Genomic DNA, 23,682 nt, shown 5'->3' on the forward strand with positions numbered 1-23,682 from the left:
TGCTAATCAGACTGAAGCAATTACAGAAAGAGAAGCAGGGGAAGGAAAGTGCACTTTTATTGCCAGGAGAAACTAGATAGGGCTCAGCTACAAAGTGTTTGCTCACAAAGAACTGTTTGCAATGTACTTCAATAGACGACACAATATCCTAGATTATTCCTGTGAACATTTGGAAGCAGATTCTTGACAACGATGTGTTCTGGGTTCGAGCTCAAGGAGCTTTCAGTTTGCTACTACCAGTTTCAGTCGCTATCAAGAAACTTGAAGGAGCTGCACCACGCCTTGCAAATATTCCAGAGATATTCAGACAACTGAATGAAAATCTAATTGAGGTTTTGCCTTCTTCACCTCCATCCTAAAAAGTAGTAGTAAAACAAATGTTTACTAAGAGATTTGAATTTTGATCTCATCCAGTTCATCTGGCAGCAAACCTTTTGGATCCTGAATACAGAGGATAATATTTATCAGAAGATGAATTATCTACTGCTCACAATACAATTATGGAAGTAGCTAAGAATGTCCCCAACATAGATAATAGCTGTGGTGACAGACACTGCCGAGTACTGTGCAAAAGAAAAACTTTGGAGTAAAGACATCATTTGGAGGGCAACAGAGAATGTCTCTTCTCAAGTGGTAAAAGGGATACTGTAACACCCTACTGTTATCCAGGATTGCTTTAAGCATCCTAAGCATTCCACCAACAGCAGCTTCCTGTGAACGGAACTGGAAGGCTTTCAGCTCATTCAGGACAAAAAAGAGGAATAGACTAACAAATAAACGCACTGCTAAGCTTGTTTCTATTTCTCAGAATCTCTTGCTTTAGGAGAATCAGTCAGAAGCACAATTAGTGGAGAAGATGTAATGTGATGATAAGTTGCCCTTGCCCATAGACTCAGTGGTAAAACCATCTTTTAAGGAAAAAGAATGTGGTTCAAGTAGTTCTGAATCAGATTTTCCTCAATTTGATTCTGAAATGGAACTAATTAAGTAGTGCAACTGATTCTACAGATAGTGACAGTGAAACTGCAGGTGCCGCAATGACCTCAGTGGAAGAAAGTTAAACTCTGTTGAAATAGATGAGTGGATCCTCAGCCATGGCATATCATGCACAGCAATTTGTGTGTGCTAAAATTAGTGTGTCCACAGTTTTCAGTGCCTTTGTTTTTTTTCCTTAAATTTAAACAAACAATGTAAGGGAAGTACGTGCTATTGTGTATTGTCTTTACATTTTTACAAGTATTCCAATAAAAATAATTTATTTCCACATAAAGCTTTGAATTTGTTTGGATATAGCATTTAAACCACATTAAGTGTGCTGTATTTAATTTTTTACCTAATGAAATATTTCAGTTCAAATACTTGTGGCTGTTGAGACATAAAATTAACATGGGGGTACTTTTTTAGTTTTGTTTACTAAATATAAGTAAAATAAAGATGCTAAATCAGATCACGCTCTTTTTAGAGCATTGGAAAATTTTCCAATTCAGAATTCTGCAAAACCCACATCTCTATGTGTAGGGGGAACTTATTAAAATGCAAGGCTCCCCAATAGAGTTAAGATGCTATTTCTTGCATCATAAATAGAACCTAAATGTCATTTAAACAGACTACGAAGTTGAATCCTTGAACCTTACTGGTTGAAGTATGATATAGGAGTGTGATTTAGTAGACAGCACTGCAAGATCAAAATTTCGGTATACTCCCCTTCAAGTACTACAGAGTTGTATGCCGTATTGCATTGTTTTAGGAACAGCAAATCTTGTATCTGGCCATAGGCATAGACTAGACATGAGTGGGGGGTTTTTTCCAGTCCTATGATTCCATGATTTGTTCCACTGTAGTATAGATAGGCTTTTAAAGAATCAGAGTATCATTAAGGCCTTCCCTCCCTAATAAGGATAACCAGTCAATTTTGGGATGATTGCTAACCAGAAAAATAGGAACCCCTTAGGCAAATTGTGACCCTTAACTTGATGAGTGTATGCTTTATGGCATGCTGTCATGTACCACCACAACAAGAACCTTCATGAGGTTTTCAGCCACAGAGTTTCTGTTACATTCTTGGCTGAACAGTTTGTATGATAAGCCTAATGACTGTGTCCTCTACACAGTTCTTCATAGGTTCAGATTGATTGCTCCAGAAAACTTAAATGAGGGTAATTAACACTGAAATTGACTCTGAGAAGACAACAGAAGTCTTTTCATGCGTTACTTTGTTTTTCAATTAAAAACTTGATCTGCTGCCTCTTAGAGAAAGGCCTGTCTGAAAGTGGAAAGAAGAAACAAGTTTAGAATAGGAATCCTGCTTGTTACTGGAAGGGGGTAGGGACAAGCAACTGCTTCCACTCAGCTGTGAAATACGAAAACTGATTTCTTTTTCCTCTGTCCCTTAGTCCTTCACCTTCTTTGCAAGAACAAAACCTGTTGGCCTAAAGCACTTGTCACATAGCTTGTTACGTCTTGAATATAAATAGAATACATACTGAATGTGTGCAGTTGAATCAATTAATCTTTTTTTTTAATGCAGGGATGTGGATTTGCCAGGTCTGTAGACCAAAGAAAAAGGGAAGAAAGCTACTTCATGAGAAAGCTGCCCAAATAAGGCGACGATATGCAAAACCTATTGGACGACCGAAAAATAAACTAAAGCAACGAATGTTGTAGGTTTCTTTTTTAATTTCCTCTGATGTTCCTGAAAACATAATCAGATAGTATTTTAGGTGGTGGGAGTTCATTTAAAATTAAACTACTGTTTTGGCTCAGTAGAGCAATCTGAAAAAAAAAATCACATGGAGAGAAGCACTCATTATGCAAAGACTTCAATGTGATAGAAAATAACTTTAATTATAGTTGGTATTTTTGAGTCTTCTGATGACAGCAAAAGATGCACTAAAAGTTTGCATGACTTAAAAATCGTTATGGAATCTAGAGATGGACTTAAACTTTGATTTATGTATGAATAGTGTAGTGTCCTGAATACTTGTAATGAAACAAACTGTGGTAATGAATAGTGACTGCACTGGAATGAGTTGGCCATACCTGACTTATCCACACAATCCATAACGAACATTAAAATTACTCTGCCACAGCAAAAAGGCTTACAGGTTTTCGTTCAGGTTATTTTGTAGCTCCCCACTCAGGAAGCTGCTGTGCGCTAATGTTTAATTTGCAGAAATATGATTTGTTTAAAAATACAACTTTCTACCCCATAATAAGTTAATACTAGTTCCTCCAGCATCTTATAATCAGCCCCCATATTGAGTTTTTTCTTAGTTAAAGGGTATTCTGTGAGGCCCAGCAAATGGTTCCAGAGTTAATCTGAGAAAAGTTATTCTTTGAATAGACACTAAAGAAGGCAGGGTAGATTTGTACCTTTATATACTAACTAAATCAGAGATGTACAGCAGAGGTCTTACTTCATCAGGTGATGTGAAGAGGGTCCTCCTCCAGAATCTGATGAAGTAAGCCCTCTGCTTATGGAAGCTTATACTATACATCTCTGATTTAGTTAGTCTATCAAGATGCAAATTTCTTCTCCCTTTTGCCTGACTCCAGACTAATACAGCTAACTAGCTCTCTCTGCTAATGAGTAGACACTGGGCACTAGAGGAGGCAGCTGTTGTTCCTGTTACATTATCTCTGGGCCCCTAGATACCTGGCTATGTTAAGGTATGGACAAACCTACTTTTTAGCCACTTTAAAAGAGCAGGAGCAGCTGCTTGCCTGGAAGTACGCACAAGCTATTAGGTTGTAACTGCTATATCTTCACGCCCTTTAGCCACACATGGTAGCTAAATCACCCTAACTTTGACCTTGGATAAAGCAAAGTTAAAGTTGGAACAGTTTTGCTACACCTGTATTACCACAGGATTATTCTGTTGTAACAATTACAGCATAAAAGCTTGTATCAATATTGTGTCCAAAAGTGATGCAATTATTATGTTTGTTTTAGGTTCTTTAGAGATATTCATTTCTCCAGGAAGAAATTTCTTCTGGTAGAAAAATAGACTAGGAGAGTGGTCTCTAAAAGCCCAGCAGGTAAGGTAGCAGGGTTGAAACAGGGGCAGGCCCTGCACAGCCGGCACAGGGCAGGGGATGGAGCCTGCCCCTGCTCCAGCCCTGCTACCTACCACAGAGCTGCAGTTGCTGGCGCTGCCCCAAGTTTGGGAGGAGGGGCATGTGTCCCCTGCCTTTTTGTGCATGGCGGAGGCAGCTCCCTCTGTGGGCTGGGCTTTGTGCCCCGAGCGGCACTGCATGTACCCCCCAGGCATCTGCTCCTTCCCTCCCCCACTGACTGACCTGTTAAGCGGGGGGAGGTGTGTGCTTGCATGCATGCATGCACACGTACAGCCCCCCCGCTGCGCGCCCGCCCCCCCCCCCTCCGGATTGACCTCAAGAGGCTCCAGGATCTACCGGTCAATCGCAGTCAACCGGTTGGTGACCACTGGCCTAGAATGTGGACTCTACAGACTTTTCTCCAGTCCCTACTTGGAGAGCTTCAAAGGTAAGCTTTCCAGCCAGGGGGCACTAGAGAGCTGTTCTCTGGGCCGTCCCCATCCTTAGTGGAGCCCATTAATTGGCAGCCTGTCCTCTCCTTTCCCTGGGAAGAGGAGCAGGCTGTCAAGTGTTAGTTGTGCAGCTGCTGGAAATCAGCAGCTGTCACAGACAGCCCTGGGAGGGAGCCAGCCCCAGGGGAATGACCACCCCATGCCACCAGTCAGTTGATTGGTAGGAAGCGGGAATTCTCCAGTGGTAGGAACCCTCCCAGTTTTCCCTTAAAGAAGAATAGCTACAACACCTTCCATTCTTAGGACTGACCTAGGGGTGTGTAGGGAGGGGAGGAGGGAGCACTTAGCCACTGCAGCAAGGCTCTGGGAGTACTGCTGCAGCCCTGTGCAACCCCATGGTGACCTGGAGCACTGCAGACTGAGGCAGGGGCATTTTGTCTGTGTGGGAAGGTTCCCGTGCTTTACTGATGGAGCACAGAAACCTGCCTCACCCCACTTTGGGTCAAGTGGGCAACAAAGGAAAGCTGGCAGCTGGGCTTGGGGAAAGTCTCTTCATGCTGTGTTCCTGGCCCTTTTGGCTTTTAAATGACTGTCTCCTCTGCTCAGCTGAACAGCAGTGGGATGCAAGGGAAAGTTGGCACAGCCAAGCCAGGCTTGGAAGCCTGGCTCACTAACCCTGCCACTCAGCTGAGCTTGGAGGGGGCAGGGGGAAGTAGGCAGGGGGCACTGCTCCCTGCTCTTAGCTCCTGGTGCTCAGGACCCGATCAGACAGAGTGGTGTGGGAAAGCCCCTGCCTGCTTCCACACCAGGAACTCCTGCTTCTCACAGTGGGGGCTGCCCTTCCCCTCTCTTCCTGTCAGTGGGAGGGGGAACAACTGCCCCATAACCCTTCTCAAGAGAGTGACCGCAGTCTTTGGAAAGTACTGCAGTCTTTGGCCTTTTCCCCAACTCTAGTCCTCTTGTTCCCCAGGAGCAGTTAAGCGGGAAGAAGGTGTGCTCCTGGGATTCAGCCTCCTGGGATAAATTCTCCTAGGAATGATTTAACCCTGGTTGTTCCTGAGTTATTCTTCTCTTGGAATGGCTGGTTTTGCTCCAGGAGAAAAAGCTTGAACATCTACACATTTTTGTTTTCTACCAAAAGAATGACAATTCTCCAATAGAAATTAAATGTCTGTACACAGCCTTGTACATGTACATACACAGCCTTGTACCCCCTAGACAGGACAGTGCTGGGGTGGTGAGTCTGCAACTCTGATATCTCCCTTCTCCACAGACTTTGTTTGTTTGTTTGTTTTTAACCAAACAAGACATGTTTTTAACCAAGACACGTTGGATATCTTAAAGCTGAAAGGAGGGCTACTGAGCACAATTCAGCCTGAATTAATGGTGAATGGTAAGAATGGGTTATATGAAGCTGCAAGGAAATGAGGACAGTAGCATATCTCCTTCCATCACATATTTGTGTCCACTCACCTCATCTATGTCCTCAATGCTTTCCTCTGTTATTTAGGTATTTGTATAGGCTTCATTTGTAGAGTTGGAGAGCTTCACTATCATTCACATGCCACTACTCCTCATCTCAGTTTTGTGACCCTGTCCAAATGTGTCCTAAAATCCTCCTTCACTAGTTGTCTTCTCTCTAAATCCCTCATATATTCACTGCCCAAAACATTGTTTGACCAGCAGTGTCTCTTTTCTCTTGAACAGCAGATATACCTGTAGTTAAACCTCTGAATTCTCGGTTATGATGGGCACATTGACACGTGTTATTAAGGCAAAGCAATAAACTTCAATACTTATTAAGCCAAAGTTTATTGCTCCTGGGCACCAGATTTACACATGGACCCAGGACAGCAGCATGTTGAGCTGGATCAGAGCAACCCCCGGCTAGAAGGCTGGGACCAGGGGTCAGCTTGCCAGCCCATGATTGCTCCAGGCCAACTCAACATGGTGCAGAGGGGCTAGCTGAAGCATGACGGTCTCCAGTGTAGGGCTCGCTCCCTGAACTGAGGCGCTCTCAAGCCCCAGCCAGTAACATCAGCATCTACACACATAGTGCTGCAGAGTAAAAAACTCCACAGCAAGATATTACTTGTATTTACAAGAACTACCCTGCTGTTTAAATGTTAGTTTCCTGTGACCTAATAGGACTGCACATGTAGATGCAAGATGTTTACTGTGACGCTAAGTGGTCTACTGCAGTAAATGTCTTGTGTAGACGTTCCCAGTGAGTTGAAAATAAATCTCTTAATATCAAACTTTCAAAATACACAGTTAAGATAATGTCCCCTATAAAACCTTAACTCTGCTTCTTACCATGTTTCATCATATTGCCATGAGGTCTGTGGTCTTCTTGAGCAGCTTCAGAACAATTGGGAAAGCATGAGAATAATAAGGGATTATTGGTCACCTTTACCTGAGGGCATACATGCAACGCATATTCTGTGTAATAAATTGACTTTACTACATAGTAAAAATGGAATGGACCCACAATGTACAACCCTACTATAAAGTGAATGACTTCAATACAGGTTAAAGTTACCCCTTGAAGTAATTATACCACATGGAATTTGTCACATGTCCACTCCCCTAGTTACTTCCATGAAGGGGTAAGCGTTTGCTCAGTGCAAACCAGCTTCCTGCCATTTAGTGGTCATGTGCTGTAATACATTCCACTGTGGGCACCTACCTTGGGAGAGCCAGTTGTGTGTTCCTTCTTTACTATAGAGCAGGGGTGTCAAACGCATCCAAGTCCTCAGGCCAGATGAGAGAGGCTGGTCTGGTCTGCATGCTGAATTGGGACTTATTCCCTATGCTATGTGCAGCACCTGTGGTGATAAACGTGATGATCTGGTCTGGGGTTTGTGTTGCATGTAGTGTGTGGGCTGGATGTGGCACTGCACAGGGCATGGCCTTTATGTAGTGTCCAACCAGGCTGACCCAGTGTGTTGGCTCTAACATGGCCTGATTTAGACTGGTCCTGGAGCCAGTGGGCACACAGTACCCATGACTGACCACCTGCACGGTGCCAGGTCCAGCCTACATGCCATATGAGTGGATGAGTCTGGAGCTAGCGCATGCCCCAAGTAGCACACATGGGCTGGATCATACAGCTCCACAGGCCAGACCCAGCCCACAGGCCATATGTTTGATGTCTCTGCTGTAGAGTAAATTTAGATTAATCCACGATTCCTCTGTTGTCTGTGGTTAGGCCAGGCTTAGTGACCTAGTGAGCTAGCTGGCATGATCTACACGTTACGTCAGACAAACAGAGTTGCCAGATGTTAATAGCTATTTATCCTTGTCCTGTGCACTGCCTCAGGGATAATGCTTCAGTTATCCCCAGCTGAGCCTAATTATGTAGTATGGTGTGTATTACTGAACAGTTAAATTCCCTTAGGCAATAGTTAAAAGAAAATGCATGGCAAATTATATGGCCTTTTAGTGGGTACTGGGAATGTGCATAAAGCTGTTAGAAAAGGGTAAAGCACTCTTGTTTCCTTGTCATCTTGCTCTGCCTAGTGCAGTGTATTTTTCTATAGCTATTTTGACTCCTTGGACTTCCTACATATTGAAGGTAAAGAGGCCTTTTGGATTTCTTGAGGAACAGCTGCTGCTTCAATGGCAGAGCAGGCCTCAGGAAATTGCTGAAACCATCTCCTGGCTTAGTACAGCCACGCTGAGCCTAATGAGGCTATGTGTGGCAGCATAAGAAAAGGCAGATCTTGGAAAATATAGGTCAGGTTCAGTCCTGTTACAACAACTATTGCCAAATGTGAGGAGTGAGGGTATATGGAGATGCCTTACCTTAACCTCTTTTTGTGATCTTTCAGTCCTTCAGATTTAGGTGCATTAGATATTCTGGAAGGGTGCAAGGTACTGCCTGATAAAATTAACTCTGTGAATGAAAGTGTTGGGCAGGGAATTGCCTTGGTTTTTGAGGAAGTGGTGGTAAGGGAGGCACCTGTGCTGGTAGAGATTAGGGGTCTATCTGGACTTGTTAGATACTAGGGCAGGGCCAGTTGTGGGAAGAAGGGAACTTATTAACCAGTTGTCGATGACAACCACATACATCCCGAAGGGAGAGAGCATGGGGAAGGGAAACGGTAGTATCCGACTCCCTATTGTACTTTGAGGACTATTGTGTATGGAAGGGGGCCTGCAGAATGCTGGAGGATCAAAGAGGCATGCGTATTCCTTTCTTCACTGTAATGGGGATTCTCCTTCCCCCTTCTTCCAAAGTCTCTCCTGGGCCCTATTGTGAAATATGAATCTGTCTGTTCATATGCATTTTAGAGGAATTTTAAAATTTAACGTTTTAAAATGTTAATTTAAAATAATGTTTTTAGCTGTCAGGTGTATGTAAGAAGGGCTCTTCATTAAATGAGCCTAAACTCGGAATACTAATGTGAATTTTGCCCTAATGTGACACATGACTATTCATGTGAATGTTAGAAATATCCATGCTTAAGTAAAAACATTCTTTTCACAAAGCAAAACTTCTGCAGATAACTGCTTTATAGCCCTGCACTTAAATAAGAATACAGGAAGAGAGTAGTAACATACACAGTTGATATTCTCAGGGGAGTGAAATATCATCTCTGACCAATGTAGCTGTGCCAGTAAAAAGCCGTGAGTGTAGATGGAGTTTTACTCCCAGAATTGTGCTTTAGCAGTACATCTTGTTTCGTATACAAGGTGAAGTGGAGTAGAATAACTACCAGTAAAACTTCAGCTTTGCCAGTATAAGCTGTGTCCACGTTAGGTCTGCTGACCTGCTGAAGAGCTTCTAGTTTAGATATGTCCTCAGGAGTCTCGTAGTCCTTGGATGTGGTTTAGGTTCAGTGGATATAGTATGTTGACATGTGCTATAGAGCAACATGGAGCATGTGTGTCACCTCGTCAGGCAAAAATCTTGTGGCACATGTGCAGTTTGCGGCACATCAGTCAAGCTTTAGCCAAGCTTGTAGGGCTAACTTGAACTTCTCATGACTTCTTAAATAGTGTTTCTTGGAAGAAGCAACTGATTTCAAGCCTGATGAGATGAGGCATAAGCCTTTCCTAGGGACTTTTCTTTGGAAATACGTTACTCAGATGATCCCAAATATAGATAATAAATCCTGCCTAAAAACCCTAAGGAAGCACAGCATTTTCAAGTGTATGGATCTGTTTCAGACCACTAAAAAAAACCCAACAAAATCTTCCACTAGTAGTACTCACTTGAGCCTACATGAGACACTACTACGGAATTGTTAATATGCATTTATTTAGTACTTGTATAAATAAGTACTAAATGAATGTGCAGTAACCTGAGTTACTGCACAGTAGTACCAACAAACACTTTTTTTGTGATGCTACTGCACAGTAGCTGAATACTACTGCCCAATAGTGTTGCATCATGGTCTTTGTCACGCAACACTACTGCACAGTAGTATTGGGCTACTGCGCAGTCAGCATCTTGTGTAGATGTGGCCACTATCTAGTCCCTACTGACAGTGTTTGACCAAGTTTGGGGATTCTGCAGTTAAATCACTCTATTCATGGGAGGGTAGTATCTGGCAGGAGAAATGAAATCAAGGTCAAAACAGAAGGGAAACATTTAGAAACCCTTTGAATTCAACTCTTAAGGTTGGATAGTGGGGCCTTGAACCATAATGAATGCTATATTTAAAAAATGTGCAAATCCTCCAAAGGGTTCTGCCTCTAAGAATCTCTTTTCCAGTTTATTGTACCTGAGGATGTCAAGCTAATCCCCAAGAACAACTTAAAGTATTTCTTGAAAATAAATTCCCCCATCTTCTCAATCCCATTTTTGTGTTAAAATTTAAACAGCATACAAAAAATGTTTATCTTAAATGAGATTACATCTTAATGTCATGCTAGGAAATGGAAGAATAGCAATTACCTGGGTAGAATTTACTCCAGAAAGAATCTTTCTTCAAAACAGTAACAAGTTATGGCAGGCAGCTTATCCTGCCATTTTTCATATGGGCTTAACCTTAATGTGTGTAGTGTTGCTGATGCATCTGAGCCATTTTGGTGTAGTCTAAAAGAAACCTATCTTATTATATTGAAATGGTACTGCCTAAAGGACCTCTGTATGGAGCTCTGATGAGGAAAGTTACTGCAAGAGATGAAATAAAGCCAGGTGCTTGTTAACCTCTGTGTGCTGGTTGTTATTAATACATCTGCTACTGTCAATAGATTTTTGAAGCTACAAACATGAATTTATGGCATCAAAAGATTCAGAAGACTTAAGAGAAAAAGATGGTATTTTTTAGGAAGAGGTGGACTCTCAAGAGCAAACCAGATTCAGTGACAAGTGGGAGTGGAGCAGGGGCCAATTTTAAGGCTGGTGGGCCCTTGGAGTTCAGCTAACCAGATGGTAGCCCCAGGCTGTTCCATCTCTAATTAAAAGTAATCTGTTGGAATTAATTATTTCAGCTTCTCAATTAAGAAGGCAAAATCTGTGGAAGGAAATCTTCCTCTGCAAAATAAGCAAGCTAACTTTTTGAACGAATGCAAGGATGCATTTGGGGAGAGGAGACAGAATGGAATAATTTGATGTAATTATGGTTTGCAATTTGATAACACTTCCTGATGACATGTATTTCTGTACTATGAATACTCTTAGCTGTTCAGTTTGTATTCACTTCAACAAAATACCACTCTTCAATATTCCCTTCAGTGTTCTTTCTTTTCATTCAGTCATTAGCTGACAGCTAAATCAGCACTTTCTTTAATGCAAATGTTGGCCTCCAGGATGCCCTCTGCTCACTCTTAGTAAAATTCACTGCTTCTCTTCAAGATCTTCCATGTCATGCCTAACACAATTACGGCTTTTATTTGATCATTATTTTATGTATGCTTTTTTGCTGTTTTCCTCTCTCTACTTTTTGCCTTAACTACCATTTTGCCCCCCTTTTTAAAAAAGAAAATAGAGGTTGCTTTGGTTTTGCGATCGTTCTATGCATAAATTTTCTCACTCCGCCTGTAGCTCTGCATTATTTTTTAAAGGTTTAAATTTTTTGATAAAAGCATAAGTTTACTTGAGGTAAATAAGTAAAATCACACAAAAAGAGCAGTTTGCTGAGAAATCTCTGTATTATGTCACCATGCTACCATGATGGTCAAACTAGTCTGCATTTCTAGTGAAAGCGTTGCTGAAATCAATACAGTGTTTTGATGTGCTGTGTATATTTTGTGGCACAGGATATGTGTATCTCTTGGATTTATGTTATAGATTTTAACTGCATTGAAGTGATTGATGTGCTCAAAACTAGTGTATTAATGATTTATCTCACAAAAGAAACACACTTTTTTCCTTAATAAAATTAGATATGAGTTTGTATATATTGAAGGCTTTTCCCAACCCAGTTCCTTTCTACAGAGAAACTAGATAGATATTAGCTGCCATCTCATTCAGTAAATCATATGCGTACATATTTTTAAAGGTCACTATTCAGTACTTGATTTTTAAGTACAATGAGATTTATAATTTGTGTAGAGTATAGAATTGTTTGTCAGAAGTTTTTGTAGCTTTTTAATGTTGATTTTATTTTCCAAATTTTTGCATAGGTCTGTAACCAGTGATGAAGGATCCATGAATGCATTCACAGGAAGGGGGTCACCTGGTAGGGGTCAAAAGACTAAAGTCTGTACCACACCTTCATCTGGTCATGCTGCATCTGTGAAGGATTCAAGCAGCAGATTGCCTGTTACAGACCCCACTCGGCCTGGTGCCACCACCAAAATCACCACCACCTCCACCTACATATCTGCCTCTACACTTAAAGTAAACAAGAAAACCAAAGGGCTCATTGATGGCCTTACTAAGTTTTTTACACCATCACCCGATGGTCGCAGATCACGAGGTGAAATAATAGACTTTTCAAAGCACTATCGTCCAAGGAAAAAGGTCTCTCAGAAACAGTCATGCACTTCTCATGTGTTGGCTACAGGTACCACACAAAAGCTAAAACCTCCACCTTCTTCACTTCTACCCCCAACCCCCATCTCTGGTCAGAGCCCCAGTTCACAAAAATCCAGCACTTCCACCTCTTCTAACTCTCCCCAAAGTTCTTCCAGTCAGTCAAGTGCACCCTCCGTTGGTAGCCTTCCTAATAACAGTCAGCTAAAGGGACTCTTTGATGGACTTTCTCATATTTATACTACTCAGGGACAGTCTCGAAAAAAGGGACACCCAAGTTATGCACCACCCAAACGTATGCGTCGTAAACCAGAATTATCTTCCGCATCAAAATCTAATACCCATTTCTATGGAAAGAAAGAGGTTAGAAGTAGGTTTATTTCTCATTCCTCTGCCTCTGGATGGGGTGTATCTAGAGGACGTGCTTTTAAAGCAATTGCTCATTTCAAGCGAACAACTTTCCTTAAAAAGCACAGGATTCTAGGCAGATTAAAGTATAAAGTGACCCCTCAGATGGGGACCCCCTCACCAGGGAAGGGGAGCTTGGCAGACGGAAGGATTAAACCTGATCAGGATAATGGTAAGCAAAGGTCAAAGCGCCAACCAAACCTGCGTCCCGTCCAAAACCAAAATTCTTATTTTGTCACATAGGTCTTAGCTATTTCTCTTGTTCTTCCTTCACTTCCATACAAAAGCAATAAAACTTTGACCTTTTTATCTAATGCTGACTAAACCTCCAAAATGTTTTTTCTGACTAATACTACACCACCTTTTTATTATTATTTATGCATCTGTAGTGGCACTAGGAGCCCCAAATGCCTTCATAATGTCGCTTATGGCTTTGTAGTACCGCATGAGTAGCCACTTTCATGCTACTTCCTTGTTCTTTCCCCTGCCCTTTCTCTGGCAGTAGTGCTGTCATTATGATTGTGTGCTATCAGCGCTTATAATGATGGGCATTTCAATTCATTTCCCTCTGCTCCATTGCTTTTTCATGATCAATTCCATCCTGCTGCAGTCTCCACAACACTTGATCTGTACTGCTGTGAAATGTCCTTTTTCTGATTATTTTTATTTAAGAGGAAATATATTTATAATGTCTGGTTGTATTCTTAGCTTAGCATTGGTTTTCTGAGTTTTTTCTAAAAGGGGTTTTTGTTTAATATAGCACAAAGGGGGACACTGGATTTTTATTTTATTCTGCTGAGATTTCCCAGGACATGTTCAGTAGAACCTATCACCTTAGTTATTTTAGGCGGGTTGTTTTCAAAATTCATTTAGTATAATTGAACTAGACTCTAAAGGCTTGCATGAGACAGGTGAACAGACACTACGAATTGTTTCTTCAATGACAGAGGGAGGGGAAAAGGCATAGTTCCTATAACAGGTATAAAGGAATTCAGGTATAAAGTAGAATGGGAGCCTCAATTGCCTACAGTTCTGTTTAGGAGTACCACCCTGTTAAGGCATGTGTGGTCTTCATGTCTGTGAATAAACTTTCTGCTGGTTTTAAATAACAGATACTGAAATCAAATTAAGCATCAAACAAGAAAATACAGATGTTTTTCTGGTTGGAAGCAAGGACACTGTTACAGAGGAGGATTTAGAAGTTTTTAAGCAGGCCCGGGAACTTTCTCTGGAGGTAAGACTAGCTGCCAATAATTTGGTAATTAAGTGTATACGTTAAATTCAATTACCTTTATAAATAACCGTGTACTTACTTTTTGTGAATTGCTCATTCTCATATTTTGATATATTTTTTGACTTTCTTTTTAAATCTCCACAGAAAGCAGCCGCTTTGAATAGCCACCAGATAAATAAGTGTACCATTTTTGTGAAGAGGCAGTCAAAACTGTGGGGGAGGGTTATGATTAGTGCACAGTTTTACTACTTTTACATTGTCCTTTTAAAACTCACAACACATTTTTAATTCTGTAAGACTTTTGTGGTATGACCCTCATTTGGTGGATTTGACTAAAGCTGTTGTAGTAAGTGGTGTAGTGGTGTAGTAGTAAGTGTTGTAGTTAGTGGTGTAGTAAGCTGGTGTAGTAAGTATTTGTTCTTATTTAACACTACATATTTATATATATTCTGCTGCAGTTGGATTAATTTCTTGGCTGAAGAAGCTTCAGGCATGATAACTGGATTTTTCTCTGTCCCTTTGTCTAATGAAAAAAGACAAGATTTTTTGTTTAAGTCTAGTAGGTAGAAGGGTTTGTTTAATAAGAGGTGGAACTGGAGTAGAATTTGTGCCTCAGGCAAACACAGGTTAGAGGGAAGCACACAATAGCCCTTGCTACCACAGCCTTCCATAGCATTGTGTCATAAATAAGAACGTAAGCTTTGCTTTTCCAGCTCTGCTTTTCTACATGGGTCATCTTTGGCAGTTTTTTTCAGGGTCTTGCTACAAATTCAAATGAAAGCTAAATTAAAACAAGCTATAGAGTTGTTACATATTTTCAAGCACTAACTTTATATCTGGTTGGCTCTTTTTATAGCTGGATAATAATATTTATCATGTAATAATGACTTTGAATGTGTGGCTGGTCTAAATTTATAGTGTAGTGTGCCAGTTAATTGCATAATATATGTAATGTGTAGCAGGAGCCTCAGTAATCATTTTCCATTTATGTAGCCAGAAGTGCAGAGCCTGATATTGTGCTTGGTACAGGGCTTTAACTTCTGAGTTAGGCATGATCTCTTGGCCCTGTCAGTTTGCCTAGTGTGAGTTGGCTTTTGAGCCTTTTCTTTTTTCTTGTTTCCTGCTAGTTACTTGTCTTGTACAGAATGATTTCCAATCATCCCACAGTGCAGCAGTGTAAACTTTTTATAGGTTTATTTGATTTGATCAAGATGATCCTTTCTACCATCCTGCATCAACCTTATCTAAGGAATCTAGCTACCAAGGGAACAACTCTTATTTCTCTTGGAACTAACTTACTTTAACATCCAGTGAGTAGTAGAAGTACCAAATGGGACCCTCTGCATTCAGGATACCTGCTTGCAAGAGAGGTTAATCCATTTTTGGGGAAGGCAAGTGTCACCTTTTGTCACCATTCATCACCTTTTGGAGATGGGAGGACATCACAGAATGTGAGCCAAGACTCTCCTGGCAGAGGCTGTCATTGAGATTGAATGTGAACATACCCCTGTTAGGTTGGGTCCATCTTCTGTCAATCGTAGCTGAGCCCCACTTCCAGGAGAATGGAGGTTACGGGCAGACTTACTGCTGCATGCAAATTTAGGCTTATTTTCTGCATGCCTGGGTTATATAGCATTGTATCTGTTGATTTCCAAAAACCTTGGACAGCAAAAAACCTGAGAGACTTGAAGTCATTTTAGTTTTAAACAAGTCAAATTGAAGGTGCACAATGACTCTTCTTTCATATGTTGTTATAATATGCCTTTGTTTTTGTTATACCTAACAGAAAATTGGGTGTAAAAATACTGGTGAAACAACAGGACGGTACCCTTCTGTGATTGAATTTGGAAAGTTTGAGATCCAGACCTGGTACTCTTCGCCTTACCCGCAGGAATATGCAAGGTACTATAGTTACCAGGTCTATTGAATGATATTATGTAATGGAGAAGAAAGGGGGTTTTACCTTGTTGTTGTTGTTGTTTCATGGTATTTCAGATTAAATTAAATTTAATGCATACATTCAAGTAAATCCCCAAACTTCTAATTCATTAGCAATTTTTTAATCTTGTACATGGTATAAACATGCCATAAACAATATCTTCCTTTTTGCCTCACCCGTAGATGATACACTCTTTTTACTGGAAACTAAGGAACATGCCAGGAGTGGGTTATACTGAAATAAAGGGCAAACAAAGTGCAGAGGGTAGATCATTTTCACTTGTGTTAACTATTGGGTTTTTATAGTAATACCATATTCATTCATCTGTAAATTTTCTCAATTTCTACTGTGTTGAAAGGTCTAACTTGCCAAATAATTTGATTTCTTAAGGGGGTCTGGATAATAGTGGGTAATATGTTCATGACAGTAGGATGGAATCAGAACTAGGCAATGTGATTCTTGGCTGCAAAGGCATGACAACTGATAGCTCTTCTCTGTAGTTGTTAGTAAACAGCCCCTAGAAATACCATGTTCAGTTTATTTACCAAATAGATGCAAGTACAGAGAGAAACAACAAAAATGACTAACAATGTTCTGGGGTGATTTACAAGGAAAAATTAAAAGCCCAGTATATGCATATTACTAAATGATATGGAGGGTGGAGCGGATGTGAATTCATTGAAATACTTGTAAGCGTTAAAAGGAGTAAACCATTGTTACTATCTTGTGTAGCTATCAAATACATTAATCATGCCAGGACAAATGCTAGAAATTTCTGTATGTCAGTAAGTGGCAGTACAGCATAGACAAGGAAATCTCATAGAAATTAGGGTAAGAAAAGATATATGATCTAATGAAGCAATGAAAAACTTATACCCATAGGTTGACCCAGTTGAATCAATACTGTACCAAAGCCCCCATCGTTGTGTTTTTAAGGTAATAGTTTAAATCAGTTTTCCTGTGCTTTCCAACAAAGGATGGATATGCGTGTTTTTAATCTTTCTCCCTATAATACATAATTAGGGCAAGAAAAAATACTGTTTACTTCAGATATGTTCTGATGATTTTTTTAAATTAGTGGGCTGGAGGCATGTGTATTTTTTGTTGTTGTTAAAATTAATAAATTCTTCATAATCTTTATACTTCAACAGACTACCAAAGCTTTACCTGTGTGAATTTTGTCTTAAATATATGAAAAGTAAAAACATTTTGCTAAGGCATTCAAAGAAGTGTGGTTGGTACCACCCTCCAGCTAACGAAATCTACCGAAGAAATGACCTTTCAGTGTTTGAGGTAAGTATATTAAAATCCAGATGTTTTCCAAAAAAGAAAGTTATTTGTATTACTTGATATCTGCTAATCGAAGTGGAAAAAGAAAAATAAAGACATTTAATCCAAGATTAATATTGTGCTCCAAAAGTAAGTCTTTTTTTTCTTCCTCAAAGGTTAGTTTTCCCACCTTTGTATCTGGTGTACTCATAAATCATGTAGAACCTAAGAGTTTTCTATCTTTCTTGTGCAAGCAGCTTTTAGATAATGGTAACTTGTTAACTGCATGTTTTTCTCCTTCTGGTCAGGGTAAGGCCTTACTTCCTCTTACTCAATTATTCATTTTTGGCTGTCTTTAATTATTCTTGGGAGATAGGAAAGAATAGAAAGTATGGTTTTGGGGGGAATATAGACTATGCAAAGAAAACACTTTCTTCTTTTCCTTTTACTTAAGTTTTATACATGTGGACTTGGGGTACCTAGCGTATTAAATCTTGAAACTAAAATTATTCCTCCTTCAGATGGTTTGAGAAATATCTCTATAACCAACGAGTGTTGAGGTCCCAAGTCAGGCCTTTTGTTTTTCTATATTAACCCCACAGTGTGTTGAGACTCTAACTAAAGTAAACAGCTTTTAATTTTGTTAGTTCAAAAGTTAAGCCAGTAGGGTGTTCTCCTTTGTGATCTTTTTAGAATTAACCTCTTAATGGCTGTTGACCACATGACTATGTTTTGCAAAGACCCCGGAACTTAACTAATATTCTCTATTCCATATTCCAAGCTTTGTGTCTGCAAGTTTAACAGCTGCACCAGCTACCTTAACCTACTTATTCCTATTCCTTAAACATTGATAGAGACATTACTAGCAGAAAGGACTGCCCAGTATCCTGGGCCTTCTTTCCAAAGAAATAGCACAAATATTTCTGTACAGAAGTTCTGAAAGTGTTTTTACACCACACTCACCATGAAAGTACCATAGCTATCACAGGCTGCTCAGACCTGGCATTTTCATATTGCACGAATGACTGCCTTTCTTGTCTAGCCAGATGTTTGTCTCTGTTCCAGCTATGAGCAGAACATTAGGACTTGGTCTAGAGTCAGTCACTGGTTTGGTAATTTTAAGCAAAAGAATTCCAGTTTAGCATTACCTCAACCTTAGCCAAAACCTTTTTCCCAGGTTTTGCTTTTCTTATGCTTTCCCACAATATGTTTGCGCCACACCCTACTTCCCAATGTTGGAGACCTAGTTCCACTGTCTCTGTGGCTTTTTTATACTAAAAATTTACTTCTTTGAAGGACACAAATTCTATCTGCAGAAGAACTTATTTTCTGGTATAATGGTCTGTATAGCAGGGCTTTGACAGGCATAGAACTTTGTTGGTCAGGGGATGTTCCTCCCTCTTCTAATAGACATAAAGTGCCAGCAGACCTTTTAAGTGCATGATAAGAATTAGACTTCCCTGACTTTCAGAGAGTCAGGAGTAATTTTTTAGTCTCTGCCTTCTTTGAACACCTGCTAACAGAGTAAGGTAACAGGGGAATCTTGCTATCCTGTTACATAGTGCTAACCTAATAGCGAGTGCCAGCCCATAAAATAAAACTTAGTTCATTCTTCATGTTTTTTATAGCAGTCTTTTTCAGGGCAATTTGTAAAAGAGCCTTGGAAGGCAAAATGTATTGGAAAGGAAAATCTGGACTCTTAGTTGTTTTTTTTTACTATTACATTTAAGTGGGACTTGGAAAGGAGTTACTGAGATGCCTAAAGAATAATTCTCCCCACTTTGGTTGGAGTGTTGGCTAGGGTCCTTAGTTCTAATTTAGAGAACTGCAGGTGCTTAATGAGGAGGTGATAGGATTCCTACAGACTGCACTCATTCATTCTTTTTTGGCAGGACAATGAAAGGAATGGGCTGCTTTACTCCTGTTTCTCCAACAAACAGAAGATCCACCTAGAACATGTTGTGTTTAGGGGCCCTCCTTCCATTGCAGAACCCTGATAGATCTAAAAAGAGTTTGATGTCATAATTCTTAATACAGTGGTTCTCAATCAGAATGCCACAGCACCCTGGGTTGCCTTGGGATCCTTTCACGGGTCCTGCAGCGATGCCATGAAATGTTAGCGTTGTTAGATGTACAACCATGATTCACAAGATAAACCCAGAGATTTCAAAGAGGAATCCATAAGTGTCAAAACAGTTCTGCCCTGCTGTGGTCCATCTGAGTTTTTTGCAACAGTAGAAACATTGTATTACATATCTGTAGTCAGAAAACAAGTAAAAACGGAGAGCTGCCGTTTTAGAAAGGATGCCTCGTGTTTCTTGAGGGGTGCCTCGAGTTTAAAAAGGCTAAGAAGCCACTGCTTTAATAGTCAGGAAACTATTGGTGGCTGCCTCCAACCGAGATGTAGTCCCTTTTTGCTTCTGAACAGTTGAACAAAGTAGTTGTGCTGTAATTTCTTTTATTGTCTGGAAGTCGCCCATTAAAACAGCACAGCATTAGGACTGGCTGATGTTATCATTTGCTTGCATATAGATAAAAAGAACATCATCTCCAGGTTTATACAAAAGAGGCAATTGCAAGAATGTTTAAATAATTGATTAAGTTCTCAAGTGCTATATGTGACATTATTTGTTCTAATGTTTGTAGCAGTACTTGTTAGCCCTTAAGTCGAGTTTTTTATGTCCAAGTTAGTACTTAATCCACCCAAAGGCTAGGGACAGACATTGCACATAAACCAGTTTAAGTGATCAGAAACTGGTTTAAACCTGTAACAGAACAGATGTTCAGTGCACATAAACCAGTTTGAAAATGACTGAATCAGTTTGAGACAAACCTGGTTGAATGCAGTATCAGACTTAATTGATTTGGCTCAAATCGGTTTATGCAGTGTCTGCCCCAAACCCCTAGATTCATAGATTGTTGAGTCAGAAGGGACCACAATGGATCATCGTGTCCAATCCCCTGCCCCGGCAGGAGAGAGGACCGAGGTCAGATGACCCCAGCCAGGTGACTATCTAGCCTCCTCTTGGAGACCTCCAAGCTAGGTGATAGCACCACCTCTCTTGGAAGCCCATTCCAGATCCTGGCCACCCTTACTGTGAAAAATTTCTTCCTAATATCTAACCTAAATCCACTCTCAACTAGTTTACACCTGTTATTCCTAGTCACTCCCTGGGATGCCTTAGTAAACAGTGCTTCCCCTATTCCCCGTTGACCTCCCCGAATAAATTTATAGGCGGCCACAAGATCTCTCCTCAGCCATCTCTTGTGAAGGCTGAAGAGATTCAGCGCTCTCAACCTCCCCCCATGGGGCTATCATGAAGGTCACTAATCATGCGAGTGGCCCTCCTCTGGACCCTCTCCAGATTCTCCGCGTCCCTCTTGAAGTGCGGCGCCCAAAACTGGACACAATACTCCAACTGCAGCCTGACCGGTGCCGCATAGAGGGGGAGCATCATCTCCTTTGATCTATTAGTCATGCACCTGTTAATGCACAACAAGGTGCGATTTGGCCTTGTTGATGGCCTCGTTACACTGCCGGCTCACGTTCATCTTGGAGTCAATTATGACTCCAAGATCCCTCTCTGCCTCCAAGCTGCTGAGAAGGACACTCCCCAACCTATAGGTGTGCTGGGGGTTCCTCCTTCCCAGGTGGAGTACCTTACATTTTTCTTTATTAAATTGTATCCTATTTCTCTCTGCCCATTGATCCAACCCTGTCCAGGTCAGCCGGTATCATCAGCAAACTTGGAGAGGGTGCTCTCCACGCCCTCGTCCAAATTGCTAATGAAGATATTAAATAATATCGGTCCGAGGACTGAACCCTGTGGGACCCCACTGCCCACCTCCCTCTAGGCCGAGAAGGAACCATCCACCACCACTCTCTGTGTGCGGTCCCTAAGCCAGTAGGCCACCCACCTGACCGTGTAGGCATCCACTCTACAACCTGCTAGCTTCCCAATGAGGATAGGATGCGAAACTGTGTTGAAGGCCTTCCTAAAGTCCAGGAAGATGACATCAGCTTCGGCTCCTGCATCCAGGCAGCGTGTAACCTGGTCATAAAAGGCTACAAGGTTTGTCAGGCAGGATCTACCTGTGATGAACCTGTGCTGGTTTCCCCTCAGCATCGTTTCCCCTACTGGGCCTGCACAAATGTGTTCTTTGATTATTTTCTCTAGCATTTTCCCAGGAATAGAGGTAAGACTGACTGGCCTAAAGTTACCTGGCTCATCCCTTCTCCCTTTCTTGAAAATGGGCACCACATTGGCCCTTTTCCAGTCCTCGGGGACCTGGCCGGAGCACCACGAGTGCTCCAACAGCTGTGCCAGCAGCTCAGCTATGACACTGGTCAATTCTTTCAGCAGCCGTGGATGGAGGTCATTCAGGCCTGCTGACTTGTACCTATCCAGCTCCTCCAGGAGCTTGTTAACAATTTCAGAACTAACTGTAGGCAGACTGGTGCCCTGTGGACATCCATCAATGATCGAGGTGGGGGAATCGGCTTGGTCGGTACTTAGAAATACTGAAGCGAAGAACTCATTGAAGAGCTCCGCTTTTTTCCCTGCGTCAACCACCAAGTGTCCTGATCTGTCCTGCAGGGGTCCTATGTTGCTCTGAGCTTTCCTTTTGCCCACTATATACCTAAAGAAGGACTTTTTATTGTCCTTGATTGTTGAAGTCAGCCTGAGCTCAAGCCCTGCCTTGGCCTGTCTAACTGATTCCCTGCAATAGCGCACCAGGGAGATATATTCCTCCTTGGTGGCTGCTCCCTGCTTCCATTGCCTATACATCTCTTTCTTTGCCCCCAGACTCTCCTGGAGTTCCCTGTTCAGTCAAGGGGGCTTTTTTGCCCCCTTACCTCCCTTCCTACGTAATGGGATAGACTCGTTTTGAGCCCCAAAGATCACTCCCTTGAGATACCTCCAACCCTCCTGGACCCCCATATGCTCTATGTTCTTGAGTTGTATCCCCTTACTAACTAGCCTTCTAAGCTTGCTAAAGTTGGCCCTTCTGAAGTCCAACACCTTAGTCCCACTAGTTACTTTACCCACCCTTCGCTGGATAGTGAACTCGACCAAGTGGTGGCCACTATCTCCCAGGCTACCATGAACTTGCATGTTCCCCACGAGATCATCCCCTGTTGCTAAGACCAGGTCAGCAAGGCACTACCCCTGGTGGGACTAGACACCACCTGGGTTAGGTATAGGTCCTGCACACAGTGTAAGAACCTCCATGAGCGGCTTGTTTTGGCCGTCTGCTCCTCCCAGCAGATATCTGGATAGTTTAGATCTCCCATGACCACCACCTCCCTCGCCTGTGTGGCATCTGCTAGCTGCCCAGAGAATACATCATCTAGCTCTTGAGATGCATCGTCTAGCTCTCTAACCCCTTGCTGGTTTAAGTTAAATCACTCTCCCAGCATTCTTTCTGGGCTGGATGGAGCTCTGCTCCAGTGAGCTGGGCTATCCCCTCCACTCTGCTCTCTAGCCAGAGCAGGGGCAGGGTGTGGCCAGACGCTGGTCTGCCATGGCTCCTGAGGCAAATTCCTCCCTCTATCCCCTCCCCTGCCCCCTCTGCTGGCAAACCTTGGGGACCGCGGCTGAGGTTTGCCAGCACCAGCTGCACCTCCACAGCTTGCCTGCAGCCAGACAGGGACTGAGTTAATATCTTCCTCTGTTCCCTCTCCCCCCAAAACCCCTGGGGGTTGGCTGCAGTCTCTGTGGCTTGCCTGCAGCCAGGCAGGGATGCACCTGTGAGCCCAGAGCTAACACCTGCAGGACCAGACTGAGAAGTGGGAAGTGTTGTTAAAGACCTGACCATCATCGCACATGCTGGAGATGTAGTTAAGGGAAGCTGCAGACAACATCACCAAAGAATGCAGAGAGCTACATTTACATTATAAAGTAGAATGTGTAAAAGGTGGGAATACGTAAACAAAGCCTTTCTGAATGTCTGGCTGTAAGGGAACACTCTGCCATCAGGATTAGTAAAACGAATTCTTGTCTTCCTGGTTTACATTTTAAGTTAGACTAAGTTGCGTATGCTGTGTTTTACTGGGTGTAGCTTAGGCATGTCTTAGCTTAGGCGTAGATTTTTGGTAGTTCCCTATTGTATGCTTTGCAAATTGTTGTGTCCAATACATGCTTGTTTCAGAAAAAAGACTTTTTCCCCATACCCACTCCTGAGTCTGGCAGCAGCTGCCCCTCACCCTTCTCAAGCTCGTGTTGTGCTGCTGCCTGGCCACGCTCTGTCCACTCCAGCAGGGAGAGGTGAGAGCCTTGGAGGGTGTCTCTCTTCCCTCCCCTTTGCCAGTGGCTGGGAGGCATGCTCTAGTGCCCCCAAGCTTCTGTCTTATGCCACTGCAGGCATGTAGCTGCATTTCCTGATTTAACAG

At 41.9% G+C, this 23,682-nt stretch overlaps 1 protein-coding gene across 6 annotated transcripts in view; it reads left to right on the plus strand.

The window, feature by feature from the left end:
- The window catches only part of KAT6B (lysine acetyltransferase 6B), a 231,578-nt gene that overhangs the window by 149,392 nt on the left and 58,504 nt on the right, over positions 1–23,682 (plus strand). For 4 of the 6 annotated variants that reach the window (XM_014601453.3, XM_019497179.2, XM_059729742.1 and 1 more), the window contains exons 8-12: positions 2,528–2,660; positions 12,087–13,018; positions 13,959–14,080; positions 15,867–15,982; positions 17,171–17,312. In XM_014601453.3, coding sequence (XP_014456939.1) covers positions 2,528–2,660; positions 12,087–13,018; positions 13,959–14,080; positions 15,867–15,982; positions 17,171–17,312 — 1,445 coding nt within the window. The remainder of the gene's footprint in view (positions 1–2,527; positions 2,661–12,086; positions 13,019–13,958; positions 14,081–15,866; positions 15,983–17,170; positions 17,313–23,682) is intronic. The other 2 variants (XM_014601454.3, XM_014601455.3) reach the window with 2 other exon arrangements.

This window comes from Alligator mississippiensis, chromosome 6, assembly GCF_030867095.1.
Source record: "Alligator mississippiensis isolate rAllMis1 chromosome 6, rAllMis1, whole genome shotgun sequence".
Taxonomy (NCBI): Eukaryota; Metazoa; Chordata; order Crocodylia; family Alligatoridae; genus Alligator; species Alligator mississippiensis.